General features: G+C 37.4%; 1 protein-coding gene across 1 annotated transcript; it reads right to left on the bottom strand.

Moving 5' to 3' along the window:
• Positions 1–4,350: 4,350 nt before the first annotated feature.
• LOC122644645 (28 kDa ribonucleoprotein, chloroplastic-like) lies at positions 4,351–18,023 on the bottom strand. Its single transcript, XM_043838030.1, has 4 exons — positions 17,622–18,023; positions 17,420–17,518; positions 16,555–16,845; positions 4,351–4,723 (listed from the first exon to the last, which is right to left on the bottom strand). The coding sequence occupies exons 1-4, from the start codon at positions 17,964–17,966 to the stop codon at positions 4,577–4,579; spliced, it is 882 nt and encodes a 293-aa protein (XP_043693965.1). The 5' UTR covers positions 17,967–18,023; the 3' UTR covers positions 4,351–4,576.
• Positions 18,024–18,303: the final 280 nt, after the last annotated feature.

The raw sequence follows: 18,303 nt of genomic DNA, 5'->3' as shown, positions 1-18,303 counted from the left end.
GAGGGAAAAATAGAAAAAAAAATATTATACTTTCATATGATTGGAAGAATTTAAATAAAATCAAAGATCAAAAAGGAGGAAAACATATTTCTATTCTTTATAAAAATGCAAGCATCTGAATAATGTACTTTTGTTTAAATTTTTTATATGTTATTCAACAGTTGTAACAAGTTACAAATCTACAATATTACTTATTGTATAAGCATTGTTATTATTTCAATTTACATATGTGCTTCAGTTACAACACAATACTTATAAAAATTTAAAAAAAAAATGAAATTCAGGGAGATAATGTACTATGATTATTCAATGTGTAACATTTAATATATCAATAATGAAAAACAAAATCCCACATGCATCTGCACGTGAAAGTATACTAGTATATATATATGGACCGAACTTGAATGTAATGTCGTCAAGTTGCCTAAGTACCCTTATGAGGGACCAGGTCAAACATATTTCAACATGGGGATAATTACATATGCAGGGGATAAGGGACATGTAATATATGTGCATCTACTTTTGAAAATTCTTTGAAAAAAGGTCGGCAATACAACGGTGTAATCGAGGGTATTTGTGGGAAAACCAACAATTATAAGAATATGAAGATAGGGAATCTTAGAAAAATTGGCATTCTAACGGCATGTTGGGAATTTTGAAATTACATATACAAGTATATATTATATTATGCTAACACATGCATCATTTATAGTCTAAAACAACCCTAGATTGGGGCTAAAGCTCTTATTCAGGTACTAATCTACTATAAATATCTATATTTATATAAATAGAATGTCAAAATAATGAAAAAGGGAGGAGAGAGAGAAAAACCTTTTTAGACCCAAAGATGGCTTATCGGCTTAATTCTACATAGTTCTAGCGCTCCTATGGTGATCCCGATGGAATTATGTCTCTCAGGGGTATTTTATAGATTTTTGAGTTTTTTTTTTTGTTTTCCCTGAATTTCTATTTTTTTCTTTCTCCCTTTTTCCTTTTTGGATTTTTTTCACCTCTTCTACTTTCTGAAGGGCTATTTATAGTTGAATCAGAGGAGTTTTTGCCGGCAAATGGAGAATTCACAAGCACAAAACAATGGTTTTCAATGGCAAATTGAGATTTGCTAGCTAAGTCAGAGATTCACCAGCGTAAAATCTCAGTTTTCGGTTCCTGGTGGCAAATTCCAAACTTGGCATTTTTTTGACATTTTGGCACATTTTACGATGATTTTTTTGGACGATATCTTTCAAATTGGTGGTCAGATTTTGATGAACCATATGTTGGCGGAAGGTTTTTCCGAGTACAGTCCAATGATGCAAAGATTGACTGTAAATTTAGCTAGGAACACAATCAAATTTGTGCCCAAAGCATAATGGCCCAATGGGGTTGTGTTCACACCAAAAGTTAGTCACAAACTTAAAATGATACAACAAACTTATCCGAGAAGTATCAGCCAATTCTAGAATGGTTTGATCACCTGAATTATCCCAAGAGCTAAAAGGTCATTTTTTGCCATACGGACTCTAAGAACAATGCCAAACTCAAATTATCAACAAGGAGCCATTTAGGATGACAAAATTCAGTGTCTATAGAATACTGCCCCTCTTTGAGTAAGACGATGCTGAAGTCGACGAAAAGAAATGATTCTAAATTTTGCCACCCCAAAATTGAAAACTTCTTGCCCTCCTCTTGAATGTGCAATTATAAATAGTGGTAAGAATGATCGGCTTAAATCAACCTACAATCAATCAATATTGAATGGCTATCTTTAGCACATACTTAGTATTGAATCGATGTAATGATACAACTAGGAAAAAACAGGGTGGCCTAAATGCTGAGTCTGAAAAAAGGTGTTGGTTATGGAGCCAAGATCAAGTTCTCGTACGAAAATCATCTTCTAACGTTGCAAGGCACACAGATGAAATCCAATTGAGTGAGTGGATCCCATTTGTGCGCCTTGCAGCGTACGAGAATGGTTCTCATACGAGAACCTGATCCAGGGTCTTGGTTATGTTGCCAATCAAAGCGTGATGAATTATAGGGAGGGTTGATACTTTAAACCCAAATTTTTAAGGAAGTTTTTTTTTAAATAAAAGGAAAAATAAAATTAAAGAAGAGATGTCCCAATATCACCAATATTACAAAACATAATTGTTTTATAGAAGGATTGTAATTGTTCTCACCTTCCCACAATAACAAGAAATGAAGCTACAGACTAAAGCTAGTTAGCTACTGTCCTAAGATTCTCACAGCTCATAACTAAGAATACTAGAATGGAACCAGAACCTTTAAAATGAACTCTGAAGATTGCCCTTCTTTGCTTCCCTAATACTCACCCTAGTAATAGCATATGGTAGCCCACACTGTCCAAAGCAGAGCCCACCAGACCAATGCAGCAAGAAGCAAATTACAAAATCTAACAGACCCCACAAAGTGATTCTTATAGTTTCACCTTTTTCTCTCAATGACAAAAATGCCTAACTGATGATAAGAACAAAATATTACAAACCCATACTTTATTCTCACATTCACTGTCACCAAGTCTGAAGAATCATACCACTTGTAATGGCAGAAGAGACTTGAATGATCAAATGAATAGGATATATAATTGTCTTGGTTATGCCTCATAAATGAGGTGGCAGTTATTGGTTGGACCATTGGGTAGCATGTCCATACAGTGACATAAGACATTCATAAATACAGTAGAAAAATAGGTTTAGAATCTGGTTGGAATGATGTAAGGCAGTTGGGCAAGCACCCAACTTATTAATACTGAACAAAGACAGCAGAAGATATTCAAAGTGAAGCAATAATGTGGGCACCATACTTCAACATAAATGAGATTCCATCCAATCTAACTTTGGAGTTTTATTTTTCCAATTCAACAGGGTAACTGAATTAATGCCAAATTTTTAAGATCCACATAAAATTCTTATTTAAATTTTAAGAGTAGCTCACCCTTAACAAACAAAAGCTGACTCAAGCATATGGTTATCTTTTTAATGTATCCCCACCCCTTGCAACTTTTTAAAATTTCTGAATAGTGGTTTACAAAGACTCAGATTATTAGCTAGCTCATTACCTATTGCTTCACATCACTGAACTGTTTTGCACTTCTACCCATTTGGAGACCTAAGACTTGCAATATGTTCCTAGATTATAGTTATTGTTTTATTTAATACTTAGTCAACATTCTTAAGCTTTTGTTCTACTGTCTTCACCCAACTTTATGAATTTTGAAATCAAACTCCAGTATGAGGAGCAAAGTAGCTCCAACAAAACAAACCCTTAAGATCCATAAGGTTCCTCTCATACCTCTTGCCCTGTGGACATCAATCTCCTTTTCCTAATTCATGCCAACCAATGTTAATCAAGAACTTCCTGCTGCTGGCACATCCTAGGATGCTACTACAATTAATGAAAATAAGAATACCATGGAACAGACTTCAAGAATAATTTGTTCTACTATTTGGAAGGTTCTAATAAGTCACCGAAGGGTTGCGCATATAACAGATCATGACAATCTATTCAAATGGTCCTAATCAGCGTTTCTAGATCATTCATTCACATATATCCTAGAAACTGGTTAATGACACAGAAGGAAATGAAAGTAGGATGGGGGGAAAATATGAATGGAGGATATAAACAATTATATGAACTCATGAATTCTTAACTTAGAATAACCCCTTGATAGCTTTCCATCATATCAATAATACATTATATTGGATGAGAGGTATTTGGTGCCGAGGCAGTGGATGATTAAGTAACGAGCACTCAGGGAATGATCATTTCACCACCAAATGACCTATTAGTCATTGGGCTGGAGCATTCCACTGGTAGCTGCTGTCCATGAATTATATCCATACATTTTGTTTAGGCTGAAGGAGGCAAGAGAAACAATGAAGTTTACATTCTGCATGCAATTTCCAAACTGAGGCTAAAAGAATATTTCTTTCCTTATATGATATAAATAATTGACTAAATGAAACATCTAACACATGCAACTCATGAACCAAAAACCAAATTATAGCAAAAGTTAAAGAATGAGTAAAAGTAATGTTGCATACACTGTCCAAAAAATACGATATGATACATATCTATATAAGAAATGATGAAATAATAGTGACAAAGGTCTGTTACTTTTCCAAACCTCACAAAATTACTATTCTTCCATGTGGACAAATGATATGTCCATTCTGACCGTTGGATACAGAGGATAAGGCTTAGATTAGTCATGTGTCAAATTTCACCATCTAATTAAGTAAAATACCTTCCGTATATTGACATGCTTCCCATGTACGTCCATGTATGTGTACCAGTACTCTAACCGTCATTGTGCACTCTATTAACTTCAAACTTGAATACAACTACTATTAACTTCATCAGAGTAATGGCTTATCAACAATATTCGCTGAAGAGGCAAAGCAGCAGATCTAACAAACATAATATACTGAATATGGAAAACGTCTTCCCTTCTCTGTGCTGAATGCATGAGTTAAAAGAGAGCCCCATCTGCTACTCCCCCCTCTCTAACTGAAGAAACCCACATGTCAAGACAACAATGGCCTAGTCTTTCCATCTACGGCTCTTCTGGTTGCCCTTCACTGACATTGTCCGTCTCTTCTAGTTTCCCTTCCTTCACATCATCTTTTTCTTCTGATTCCTCACCAGATTCATCAGCATTCTTTTTACTAAGTTTCAAACGAACAGGCCGGCCCAACAATTCCTGCACCGTAAAGGTTCATGAAATCAGAACATCTATATTGTGGTAAAAACATACTGTATTGATAAAAGGAATTTTTCCGGCCACAGACATATCCGGAACCCCTTTTTTTTTTTTTTTTTGTGAACTACGAAACATATGAACCTTAAAAGGAAAAAGTTACTTAGAGGACCTCTTTCCTGGTTTAATATCACATTGTTCAGCATTTATGCATTATGTATAAAGTTAATTGAATAATTTTATCAAATACATGTTGCAGAAATCCTTGCTAAACCCTCTGTTAACCACGGGCAATCATGACAATCCATCTTAGTGGCCATGCATTGCACTCCTCTTAGTAACATCAGAAATTGAATGACTACTTTTCAAAAAAGGAGGAAAGCAAAGAGAAAAGGGCTTCTCTATTGCCACACACACAGTGGAAGGGGACTAGTGTGAAACAACAGGGTGATTTCATAAAGATATGAAATGTTTTGGGCTGTCACTTAAGCGACAACATTAAGACCCAGCCTGCAATGACCAAGGCAGGATACATCTAAGAACTCTATAAATAGAAGTTTGGTTTTACTGCAGAAATTGATGGCAGAAGTATTTATCGAGTCATCTGGAAAGAAGGATCCTACCATTTGGTCAAAATACATGCTGAAGTTATTCCACCGCGTCCATTCTTCTAGGATCAAACCATATGATACTTAAATCAAATCCAACATGCCAAAGTACAGCTACGACAGTCTTAAAAGAATTCAGCTCCTGCTATGAACAAACAACTTTTCACTATTTGAGCCACCAAAAGCTCTCCTAACAATATCAACCAGGGCAGAAGACCAAATCTTTGTAGCCCTTGATTCCCAGTTTCTGCACAACCCTTAAAAGCATTCCCAACTCCACATTTCTAGATCAGTGTAGTCCAGGTGTGACAATTTAGCCTGCCTGAACCTGGCTCAATTAATAATGGGATGTTCTAGTAATTGGCCTGTAGCCTGGCTATTAAGCAGGCTCAGCTTGGGGCAAGGTTCCACCTGATGGAGTAGCGAATAGTGTCCCTCTTCCCCCATCCCGTGCCTTGATTACCCTACAAACCTGTTGAAATCCACCAGAACTAGCCCCTCTAATGGATAACATATCTTTAATTTAACTGTATTATAAAGAAAGGATTAAAGTTTTATTTAGAAAGTAATAAAATAATTTATAGCTGAAAAATGTTGTGGTTGGCAACCCATGAACAAAATTGGTGGGTAGGCGCAATTCTGCCCTGTGGAAGAGGGATGTGGCAATTTTGACCGTTGGATATCTAGGAAGTGTCTAAATAGTCCACATATCAAATTTCATCCTCAAATTCAATCATTTACCCTCCATCTACTTTTGTATATGTCTATGCAACCCTTGTAGTCCCGTGCACCCTCCTAGTAGTTCTGGATTTTTCCATGCTTTGTTTTTCCGAGAGGCCAAATATGAATGGGCTGAAACTTGACATGTGAGAAGGGAGACCGTGGGGTCTACTTGTACATAAAATTTCCTACCAACATAATGAAGCCGATAAAACATAGAATTGGGCTTAAAAAAAAGAGCATCCCAGTGCACGAGGCTCTTGGTACTGTAGGGTCTGGGAGGGGCAAATTTATGCAGCCTTACCCCCTGCTTCACAGGAGAGGCTGTTTCCAAGTTTTGAACCCGCAACCAACAGGTTGCAATAGTGCAACTTATCCATTGTGTCAAGGTTCACCCACTAAAATACCGAATCTGCCCCTACACAAGGAAGTTATGCACCTCATGAAGGTGAGGCAAGACATCTGACTCTACAGTTAACAACTATACTCCGAGGTTCAAGGATAAAGGTCCACAGAGGGTTTACACATCTCATACATCTTTTGCAAATCATGGAGTTGATAGAAAGCCACCTATACCAGATTTAATGCATCAACTTGTTGACATGATTAAGAATTGTGCGATCGAATGGCATCCATGGAGCAACGTGTTGACAAACTGTCACCACATCAGCCCACACTAGAGGACCATAGAGGTGAGCATTAACCCACACCGGCTGGATCACAGAACACCAAACAATACCAGGGAAGGTTGGCAATGAGAATTACTACACCACAGGAACTACCGGTTATTTTTTAGGATCATGTGAGAACATACTTCAGCAACAACAGTGGTTTCCCTCTTAGGCAATTTGATGACTCACAGAAGGTGGAAGACTTTTCTTCCTAGAGCCTATCATGGAAAACTGTGTAGAATCAAAGAGGACAAGGTTGAAGTAGTGGAGGAAGATGAGGCCAAGAGCGTGGACATAGTCCTCCACACAAGAAACCGTCAAGATCCTCTTGAAGAGATAGAGTTCGTGTTACCGCCTCATTTCTTCGACACGAAAGCTCCTACGGTTGAATACTTTAATTTTCTAACATCCACGAGCTGCCAAAGTTTTGTTATGGTTTGAAGGCGGATGTTCACCACATAAAGTTGATTCCTCGACTTTGCAAAACTCGAGGTTGAGTTTCTTTAAGCCAGGGAGAATTGATACATGTATCACCTAATAGACTTATTTTATTGAAATAAGCTTTGGGTTGGGTCATGTATGTATTGGGCCTTTGATCCAATGGGTTTTCTTTGTAATAGGCCTATAATATGGGATTAGTTAGTTTAGTATCTTTATTTTTTTATTTTAATTCTTATTAAGTGTTTTAGTTAGGCTGGATTAGGAATCTATAAGTCCAGTCCTGTTTTGAGTAAGTTTACTTCAATATTTTAGTTTCCTAGTCAGTTTATGTTACCTTATTAGTTAAGGATTAGGTTAGGGATTTCCTTTTTAGTGTTTGAGTCTGTTTTTAACTCTTCTATATAAGTTTGTAAGGGGGACCAGAATTATACATGAATTTGATTAATGAGATTTTGGCTTGAGCCTTTTCTTTATTCTGTGAGATTCATATTTGCTGTGAGATGAAATGTTATGTGGTGGGACTCCAGCAAGGATAGGTGAGAAGCTTGGACATATCTTCTTCTTCTTCGTTCTTCTTCTCCATCAATATTCAAGTAAGTACTCCATTGGTTTCTGCATTTTTCCATATCCTGCCCAACGATTTTCAATACAAACTTTTTCCATTAATATCGACATTGGCTGTTGAGGGAGTTCTGACCAGTAGACATCCCCATCTTTTGGGGCATTCAAGGTTCTGACCAGTAGACATCCCCATCTTTTGGGGCATTCAAGATCTCCCTAAAAGAGGCCTTTGACCAAGACCTGGCATAGATCAAGTCTTCTGATCTGGGTAATTTTAAATCTCCTCATTCTGCCCTTTTATTTTCCCAGATTTGTTCTTTTGTTAATTAGTCTTAACCCGACCCTTGGATTACCATCATCTTTTGGGAACCTATTTCTCTATTGGGCTACTACAATCCACCATAATCCTGTGTTTATCCGAGTCTCTGATTGAAAGTAATTTGAGTTTTCGCATATTCTGATTTAATTTCCAGAATTCACTATTTTTCTAATTGGGTTAAATTTGGTCGTTGAATCATCGCAGTCTTTTGGGATTTGTTAACCAAACATCAACCTACCTTTGACCAGAATTTGAACTTCATCTGATAAGGTTGACTTAGTACTGTTTTGGGGTTTACTTGGGATCTAGTTAAAAAGGGTGTGTAATCTAAACCTGGGGTTCATCCTACCTACCCTCCACCATGTTCCTTTGCCGGACAGACATGGTTATTCCTTGATTGATTAGATTCTCTAGAGGAATATTTTGACTGGTACAACTTGACAAAGGAGCGAAAGCTTAGATTTGTTTATTTGCAACTAACTGATCATGCAAAAAATTGGTGGAGATTCAATGAAGGAAGGCTTAGGGTTAGAAAACATGAACCTAGGACTTGGGAGAAATGAAGCACGAGTTGAAGAACAATTACTTACTAGAGCATATCCAAAAGAAGTTCATCCTTTGACAAAATTACCACATACATGCATTTAAAGCTGAAGAGAACTTGAAGCACCCGTATATAAAGTTCAGTTCACAAGTTGGAAAGTGGTGGAAATCTGACACCAACAATGTTAAGGAAAAGGCCGAATTCAAATTTACATTGCTGAAGGCAATTGAGAAATCAACAGTTAAAGAAAATGAGCCTGAAGTTGAAGATAAAGCTGAAGCAATTACAGCGAACTGCGATGATAAAGAAGAGATAGTGCTTGAAGCTTCGAAGATAGAAGGTCAACATGTAGAAGATTCTAATGAAGAGATCAAAGTAGACAGTTGAAAGAGTGGAAGTAGTGGTCGAGAACACTCCACAAGAAATCATCAAGATTCATGATGCTGTTTTTGATGAGGTAGGGCTTGTGCCTGAAGTCTTCGATGAGAAGGTTACCAAAGTTGAGGATTGCATTATCGATATTGATGAAGACATGATTAAAGTAGTAGTACCAGATGAGGTCGTGACTAAGGAAGTTTCAACTACACTCCGCATGAGGCTGTCACCACCCCAGATGCTATTCTTACCATCAAAAAATTTATTGAGTTTGTGATTCCACCCAAGGTTTGAAGTATCAGTATCGCGTATCGTATCGGTCGGGTGATTTTAAGAGACATAGCATCATATCAAAGATACGTATCGAATGCTATAGATACGCATGGAAATGGTCAAGATACACATGGAAATACACTTTTGGAACAAAAAACAATATAAATAAACAACATATAACAAATATCATGCGTAAACACTAAAATGGAATATAGTGTATAACCCGACAAGTGCATTAAATTGAAATTGTTATAAAAGATGAGGTTTCTTACATGTTGTAATAGTCTATAGCCATGAAGAGTGTTGGATGATGCAAAGGATGATGTTGTAGTACTCCTTGATTCGTTTTTTAGTCCAATAGTGTGAAAAACCAAGATTAAATGCAAGATTTTAGATTCTAGGTTGAGAATTTTCCTTCATTTTTCCGCCATAACAGCAGTTTTATCGAGTCTATGAGTGAAAGGGTTTTTTTATGGAATGTATAGATGGTATCGTTATGTTCGAGCCATACCAACCGATACCATATCGATACATATTGCTACGAATTAATGCACCCACGAATATATTTCTTAATCGTATCGATGGTATCGTTAAGTATCTATCATATCATATCATATCGATCCATATCGGCTGATACAATTCGATACGGTTCGATACAGTATGTTTAAAAAAAAAAGAGAGATGTATTGGTTTGTATCGTATCGGTACTGACTTGATACCGATACGTATCTGCCGATACAATAAGATACAGACCAATACTTTAAACCCTGATTCCACTTTACTACTTTGAAGAGAAAACTCCCAGGGTTGAAGATTTTATTCCAAACGTCCCTACATCACCAGAGTTTGTTCGGGAATGGTCAAAGCTGCTACTCACCCCTTCGTCACTGCAAAACTCGAGGTTTAATTTTTTCAAGCTGAGGAGAATTGATCCAGATAAAAAAATATAGAATTGGGCTTATTTTAGTGGAAATAAGCCTTGGGTTGGGTTCTATACATGTTGGGCCTTTGGTCCAATGTGTTTTCACTGTAATGAGACTAAAATATATGTCGAAGGTAGGAATACAGGATTTACTTCATGAGTTTGGTTAGAGTCCTGTTTTGAGTCAGTTTCCTTTATTATTTCAGTTTCCTAGTCAATCTTTGTTTCTTAATTAGTTAAGCATTTGGTTAGGCCTTTTCTTGTGTGTTTAAGTTTGTTTTTGAGTCTTCTATAAAATTTTATAAGCGGGTCCAGCATTGTGTACGAATTTGATTAATGAAAACTGTCTTTGCTGCATTTGCATGTTGAATTTCTTCCTTGTGTCTGATCAAGGTTCGGCTGGTGTTTGATGCAACCAAATCCTTGCGGCGGAAAGCCCAGGCGCTCTTACTCTTACCTTACTCTTATTTTTCTTCATCTACTTATCCTTCATTGATCAAGTAAGTATTCCTATGGTTTCAGCAACTCTCATATTCTGTCTAAGGATTTCCATACAAGTGGAGATCGGACCAGCAGATCATCCTCATATTTTGAGGTATTCAATAGCATCCTAAAAAGGTCTTTGACCAAGACCTGGTGCAGATCAGGTCTGCTGATATGGAGATATCTAAGTCCCCCAATTCTGCCCTTCTGTTTCCAGATTTGATTTCCCATAACTATAATTGCTGAACTCGACTCACTTAATCTGCTGGTTTGATTGTTCTGATATTGACACTGCGTATTGGCATTCTGTTGAGTAAACTAATTCTGTGATCTGTCCTCTGATCAGAATTATATTTTTATGGATTTACCCCTCTACCAGTCTAACTATGATTCCTTATTAAATGTTGATCTGACCACTGGATTTTGCAGAAACTTTGAGCAAAGGTCATTCTACTTATAAGGGGAACTTGACCTGAATATCCGGTGCATCTGAGGGTTTGGTTTTGTTGTATGATTTTTTCCCTATTCTGGATTTTCATTCCTCTCCTTTTGATTCTGTTTTGGTACCACATGGCAGATCTGGTTTTAAATTTAAACTTTTAACCGTTGTTGCATGTGGGTTGCCATGCACCAAAACCATTCCCTAATTTAAATCAAGCTATTTAGCTTATTTCATATTATAATTTTCATGAGGGCTCCCTAAACAAGACCAAACCCCTGCCTGGTTAAAACATAAGGGTTTGGATCAGGAACTCAAAATAACTTGGCTCAGTCCACTCGAACCCATCTAATTGCTAACCTTAATATGATATATCCTGTTATCACCCCACCAGCAGTGAAGCCAAATAGGAAACAAGTCATTCTATCAAAAAATGGAAACTGTTATCTAGATAACACAGCCAGATAGATAACGCACCTGTTAAAAGTAATGAATCTAACTTCAGCCTAGTAAATCTTCCACAAGATACATAATACCCCAACACACTGCAATTTGGCCAAGTCATCGCCATTCAAATTTAGCTAATCTTGGTATCCATTGGAGTAAGATGTTGAAGGAGGATGACAAGGATTGCACCTTCTGATGAGATTAAGGAGATCCCAAGTATCCTTAGCATATCTAATCACACAATAATGATAGCCAAGTCCCCTTCCATCACTAGCTTGTGACTTTATGAAGATTTAGCTCTCCACAATCCAGAAACCTCAGTGCATGCAGTCTCGAGTCATTACTGTAAAAGCCACACAAATTGAGATCATATCTATAATCTTCTGAAAATTTTTCAGAAGTGAGACTCCACAGGAGCCTCTCTGTCTTCCAAAGGGATCCACTGTCGGCTACTCATCAATTATAATATATCTCCCACGGTAACCAATGCAAATCACGGAGAGGCAAACTGCCAAAAAGTTTCATAAGCAAACTTGAAATGAATAAAAAGAAGGTTGAGCAAATGATAGCAGCAGGTTTGCATTTCTTCTATTTTCCCATCTAGTTTGCACCATACACCTTTTCAGAACCATATACATTTAGAGACATTGTGTGAAGCCACATTATGAAGTTTTCCTTCACTCTTTTTTTTTTTTTCCCCTGCTTCCCACACATCAGCTTCTTCAACTTATATAAGATTATATTATTAAAAAGAAAACAATATTGTTTAAGTATTATATGGTTTGAAAGTTTTCATGTTTCTGCTGTACATCTCAACCATATGGCGCTTTGAAAAATTTAACATTAACTGGAGCATTTTTCCCTAGCTGAAAAGCAATGTCCCTTCTCACTGCTGCTTTTCTCAACCTTTATTGTTGAAAACTTTTGGGGGGTAGGATGTCTTGTATACTGTTGGATGGGTTTGTGGGCTGGTTCTAAAGGGCTATTAAAAGCCCGTAGGGGGCAAAGGACTTGAGGCCGAGAAGAATCGGCCCACCTTGCGTGTTATCTTAGTTGTTGGGGCCTCGACGAACTGGGGGGGTCCATGCGGGGGTTCGGGAGCGGTAGCCCTTGAGGAAAATTTGTAGGGTTATATGGGTATTTTGGTACAGTGTACCTGTATATGTTTCATTCTAAATTTGCAGTGAGAGATTTTTTCTCTGTATTTGAGGAGGCATGAGGACGAGTAGCTATAACCCTATTCTCCATTGTTAGTAAAGCAGTTCTCATCTCACCATGGACATAGGCAATCTTGCTGAACCACGTAATCATTGTGTTGCGTTTGTGTGATCGTTTGTTTGCTATTTCCAATTGTTTTCTGCATTGTTATAGGTTTCAGTTTCTACAGAAAACTTGAGAAATTTTCTGAGATCAAAACCTTTTTTCGAATGATCTGATTGGTAAGTGGTAACATTATCTTTAAACCTCAATCTATTGTTCTGAGACTTTTTTTTTTTTTTGGGGGGGGGGGGGGAGCGTAACACCCCGCATTCATGTCATGAAATGATTATTTATTAATATTTAATGGAATTGTTTATTTTAATATTTTTGTGAATATTTTATTAATATTTGTATTCTAGTGGGAATGCCCTACTGTTCTTTGGTATTATTTATATGATGTTGTTATATTATTTTAATGAGTCTTAGTGCTACTGGAGCAGTGAATTGAAAGGAAATTAAGAAGAAACAAAGAAGTTGAGTTAAAGGTGAGAGATCCATGACTATGTACTACAATACAAAGTATGTATGTTGTGTGAGGGAAGCATGGGTATGAATTGTATGATGTGATGTGTTTATTGAATGATGTTTGATTTAAATATTGTTATATGAATGAATGCCATGGGAATGCTTAAAGTGTTTACTTGATAATATTTGGATGTTGTATGAAGTATGACATGAGATGTTTATATGAAATGATATGCATATGGTTCATGAATGTGATATGAAATCTGATATATGCCATGCAATGAAATATGTATGAGAATGATTTACATGTTATGTCAGGAGAAAGTAATGAATGATTATGAAATGATAAGGGTAATCAAGAGATGGAAGTAAATGAATAAAAGAGAAGTATGTATGTATGTATGCTTAATGGTAACTTTGTAAAACACCTCTATGGCTACCGTCCCCTTTCCAGTAGGGGGTTATGTATTGGATGAGGGCCTTATGATAAGTAGGACCACGTCTGCCCCAGGGCTCCGGTTGCCTGGAACAAGGTATAGGTGTGATCTACAATGAACTAGGGCTTGTCCTCCTCCAGGGCTATGTTGCCTGGACACACGGGAGTAGACATGTCTAGTATTATGTTTATAGATGAGGGTTTCTCCCCCAGGGCTCCGGTGCCTGGATACACGGGAGTAGAGTCCGTCTATATTAGTATGATACTTATTAGATGAGGGTTCCTTCCCCAGGGCTCCGGCACCTGGATACATGGAAGTAGAGCTTGTTTAAATAGTATGATGTTTATTACATGAGGGTTCCTCCCCCAGGGCTCCGGTGCCTGGATACACGGGAGTAGAGCTCGTCTATGTATCATCCTCCCCAAGGCTGCAATGCCTGGGAAATTGGGAATACAAGTAGAATAATGATATGAGGTTGACTCCTACCCTCAACAGATTGTGCACTACGGTTGTTCACTAAATGGCCAAAACCTGACCTAACTAATTAACGCATGAATTTCTATGGTTTGTCATTTATGTCTTTGTATCCATTATTGTATCTTTGAATGCATGTGTGTATACAATCATGTGTACCTCACTGGTGTACCTCACTGGGGGTAAGCTCACCCCATATATGTTGATATCTTTCAGAAGAGGAGGCTTGTACAACTCCAGTGTATGTGAGTTGAGAACCCAAGGTTAGGGCCCACAAGATATTTTGTGATGTTAAGAACAATTGACTTTTAAATGAAAATAACACTTTGGTATGTTTGATTCAGACTTTTGTATATGCATAAATGTAGCTATTTGCCACCAGTGCATAAATTAACTCTTAAAATGTAATGTTTCCGCTGTGTTGTATGCGATACTAGGACTTTTGCTACTACTTTTACATGTTTATTTGTGACTTTCTGGGTCGGCGCTTGCGAGAACAATGCCCAAAACCCTATCTAGGTTCAGGATGTTACAAGGGAGGGGGAACCTATCCATTCTGGTGTTTGCCAAACTGCGTTGTACTTGAGCTTTTCATTTAACATGGCTATGGGGGGCTATGAACTTTCCTTTGATCATCTAAACTTTTCCTCTCCACTCAATTTATTCATCTTCCTCAAGATAGGAGATGCAATAATAGGGTGTGATTCCAACTCCAGAGGTACACCTGCTCATCTCCTCCAAGTATTGTAAGGAAGAGTACTTTTCTTCATCAAACTCTTCCAAATTAGTGAATAGGCGAGGAGAACCCACAATTTCATTTCATTTTCTTGTTATGCACTACAGATCTCAACACTCAAGAATCTCCAGACAAGATCATGGATACTAAGTGTATGGAGGATATTGGGGTTTAGTGGGCTGGTTAAATGCTTAGCATTTGATACTCCCGTATCATCTGTAGAGTGTCAGTTCCATCCTCTCCTTGTAATATCTATCTCTTCTCCAGTTTCTGGATTAGATACTATTCTTAGTTCCTGAAACTACAAGTCAAGATGAATTTCATATTTCTTCAACAACAATACATAAATGACCTCCAGAACATCCTCTTTCTATATAGACCATGCAGCTTTTAGGGTAATAGCCCTTAAAATCCCTTGTTGTGGTAGTTTAAACACAATATGCCATAAATTTCCAAACTGTGCATATGCCCTAGACTTTGCAACTAAGCAATGCAGGTCACTTATAGCTTCTCTAGGTTACAAGTTACCACCAACAAATATGTAATAGCCTGAAGTGCCCATTCTTCAAGAATAAGGATCCTTGTCATCTTCATATGGGACTGCATATCAGCCTCATCATTCTCAAAGCTGTCAGAGCCACTTTTTTGGAATAGGCCATTGTATCGACTACTGTATCGACTGAAACATAATTAAAAAACAAATCGAAAAAATTCAAAAATCCCAAAATTTATAAAAATGACTGATATGTATCGGTTGTATTTACAGTCGTAACAGCCAATACACCCAATACCGTATGTCACAAGTATTCATATCGGGTACCAGCGATACCGAAACGTATTGGCTGATACGCTTAATACGATACCAATACCTAAATCCATTCTTGAAGCACCCCATGACCCTATGTGGTATTGATCTGATGGTGTCGAATGCAGTTATTGTCTTCAAATTAGCACGACTCTGCATCAACTAGGCTTCAAAATCGTAAAAAATTGGGAACAGCTTTCCAGTACATTTGATCATCCTAGATACTAATACTGCCTAAAGTTTCACAGAAACATTCAAAGAAATAAGCATTGTAAACTGTTAGGGCACACAGCATTTAAATCATGGAATGGATGCTCAAAAGTGAAACCTTGACTATATGAAGTTACAAGTAGAAGGAATGACCATGATAAATTACATTTGACATGAAAAGATGAGATCCAATTATGTGATAGGAAACATGTGCAGGTGATATGAAAACATGTTTCCTATTCGCAAGAGAAGACCTAAATATGTGATTGAAACACTTCCTTGTGAATGACCCAAAAAGAAGCCAAAGAATAAACCCAACACATAGAAACATCCAGAGAAATCAAATATCCATATATGTTGAATAGCAAACAGTTCGATAAGATTACCTACTAACCAAAAAAAGTGTGAACAAATGGATGTTACAATCAACAATTAGCTGTGGAAAGTTAGAGGCACTCAAACTAACTAATATTAACCCAAACAACCACAACCCATCTAACTTTTTTTTTTTTTGGATGATTACAACCCATCTAACTTACCAGTCAAAAAAAAAAAAGGTCCAGCAAATCCATATTAGGTGTGAGGGAAGGAAAACAAGAAAGAAAAGTGGCAGGATAAATTCAGGAGAAGTGAAATCTTACTACCTTTCCATCTAAAGCAGAAATAGCAGACTCGGCATCCTCCCTTGTGGCAAAGGAGACAAAACCATAGCCAGCAGATGTACCTGCTGGGCTGTCAAATACCACCCTAGCTGAAACCAGTTTGGAAGTGGCAGAGAAGAATTCTCTTAGATGGCTAGATCTTGCTTTCCATGCAAGGTTGGAGACATAAATCTTATGGCGTGTTTCTCTTGCAAGAGCATCTGCAGGAGGAGAAGGAGAAGGTTTCTTCAATCTCTTTGCAAATTCCAACCTAATAGTCCTTCCTGACAATTCCTGCACCATGAAAATCTTAATCAAGTGGACCCATTAAGTAACATTTATTTATCCCTAGACTAGAACTTCATTACAATTCAAGCAATATCAGAGGACAGCCAAATCAGGGATAACCTTTCCAACCTAATAAACTGCCTTCTAATTCATTATCAATCAAATAAAAATTCAACAAATGCACATCTCAATAAAAACATGCAAAACGAGAAGAAAATATATGAAAAAGAAAATGCAAAAAAGCATGCAAACAATGAAACTTTGATTTCAAAGAACCGTATTTAAGGTAAAAGGTCCATAAACAGAGGTAACCAAATGTATTAGAAATGTTTCAAGTGTCATGGAAGATTCTCTCTATTTCCTGAGCATTCAAACTTCAAGCCAACAAATAATCTCCTGGGAAAACATTAAGAAAAATTAAATACCAACGAAAGTATAAATCCAGATAGCACTGAGAATTTAACCTAACCAATATGGAAAATACTAAATCCAATGTTGAAACCCAGTATTTAACACAAATCCAATCTAGCGAACACACGCGAAGCCAAGTAAAGTAAACACTAAATCCCACAGTACTTACAGAAGAATCAAATTTATCAACGACAGCACATGCTTCTTCCCCAGAAGCCATTGTGACGAAGGCGAATCCCTTGTTTCTCCCATCCTTTTGCTTAATAATCTAAAATAATGCAACAACATACAATGAACATTAAATCACAAAGATAACGAAATCTAGCAAACTCATATTAAAACAGAGAAGAAGGAAGTAGTAGAAGCAGAACCTCGACATCTTCAACAGTGCCGCATTCACCAAAGAGATTTTTAATATCAGCCACAGATAAACTCCAAGGAAGGTTAGCAACGTAGAGTTTTTTCCTTTGTTCTTGTTGGGTTTGCTCTTGGTTTTCTTCTACCGTGATTTCTTCTTGTACAGCTGAGTATAGTTCGAAATGGATATTTTTGTTCGAAAGAAGAGGAAGAATGGGAGAATTGAAAGAACGAACAGGAGCCGAAAAGCAACAATGGAGTTTAATGAAAAGAGGAGTTTTCACTGGCAAGAGAGATTTGGGAGAAGAAGAGAAAGAACAGATGGAAATGGTAGAGGCAAATACATCCAGAGCAGCCATGGTTGAGAGCCAACAGTGCCATTTTGAAGCTCTGGGAGAATGTGAGCTTAATCTGCTGGGCCTTGGCGAAAGGACAAAAGATGCCCCAGATATTTCCGGTGGTCAGAGATGCACCTAAGATAATTTCATGGATAAAAGAGTCATTTTGTCTAGTTCCATCCATGGCTTTTGGAGTTGTGGATAATGTTTGAAACTGATGAGGTCCATTAATACTTCAAATGGACTTCTTTAAACAAAGGGCGTATCCAGTGCACGAGGCCCACTATGGGGTCTGGGGGTGGGTCATAATTAGGGCTGTAAACGGATCGGATTCGGCTCGAATAGTGCTATATCCGCA

Source organism: Telopea speciosissima, chromosome 11 (assembly GCF_018873765.1).
Source record: "Telopea speciosissima isolate NSW1024214 ecotype Mountain lineage chromosome 11, Tspe_v1, whole genome shotgun sequence".
NCBI classification, from domain to species: Eukaryota; Viridiplantae; Streptophyta; class Magnoliopsida; order Proteales; family Proteaceae; genus Telopea; species Telopea speciosissima.
Note: the sequence above shows the minus strand (reverse complement) of the source record. Positions and strands in the feature narration are given on the sequence as shown.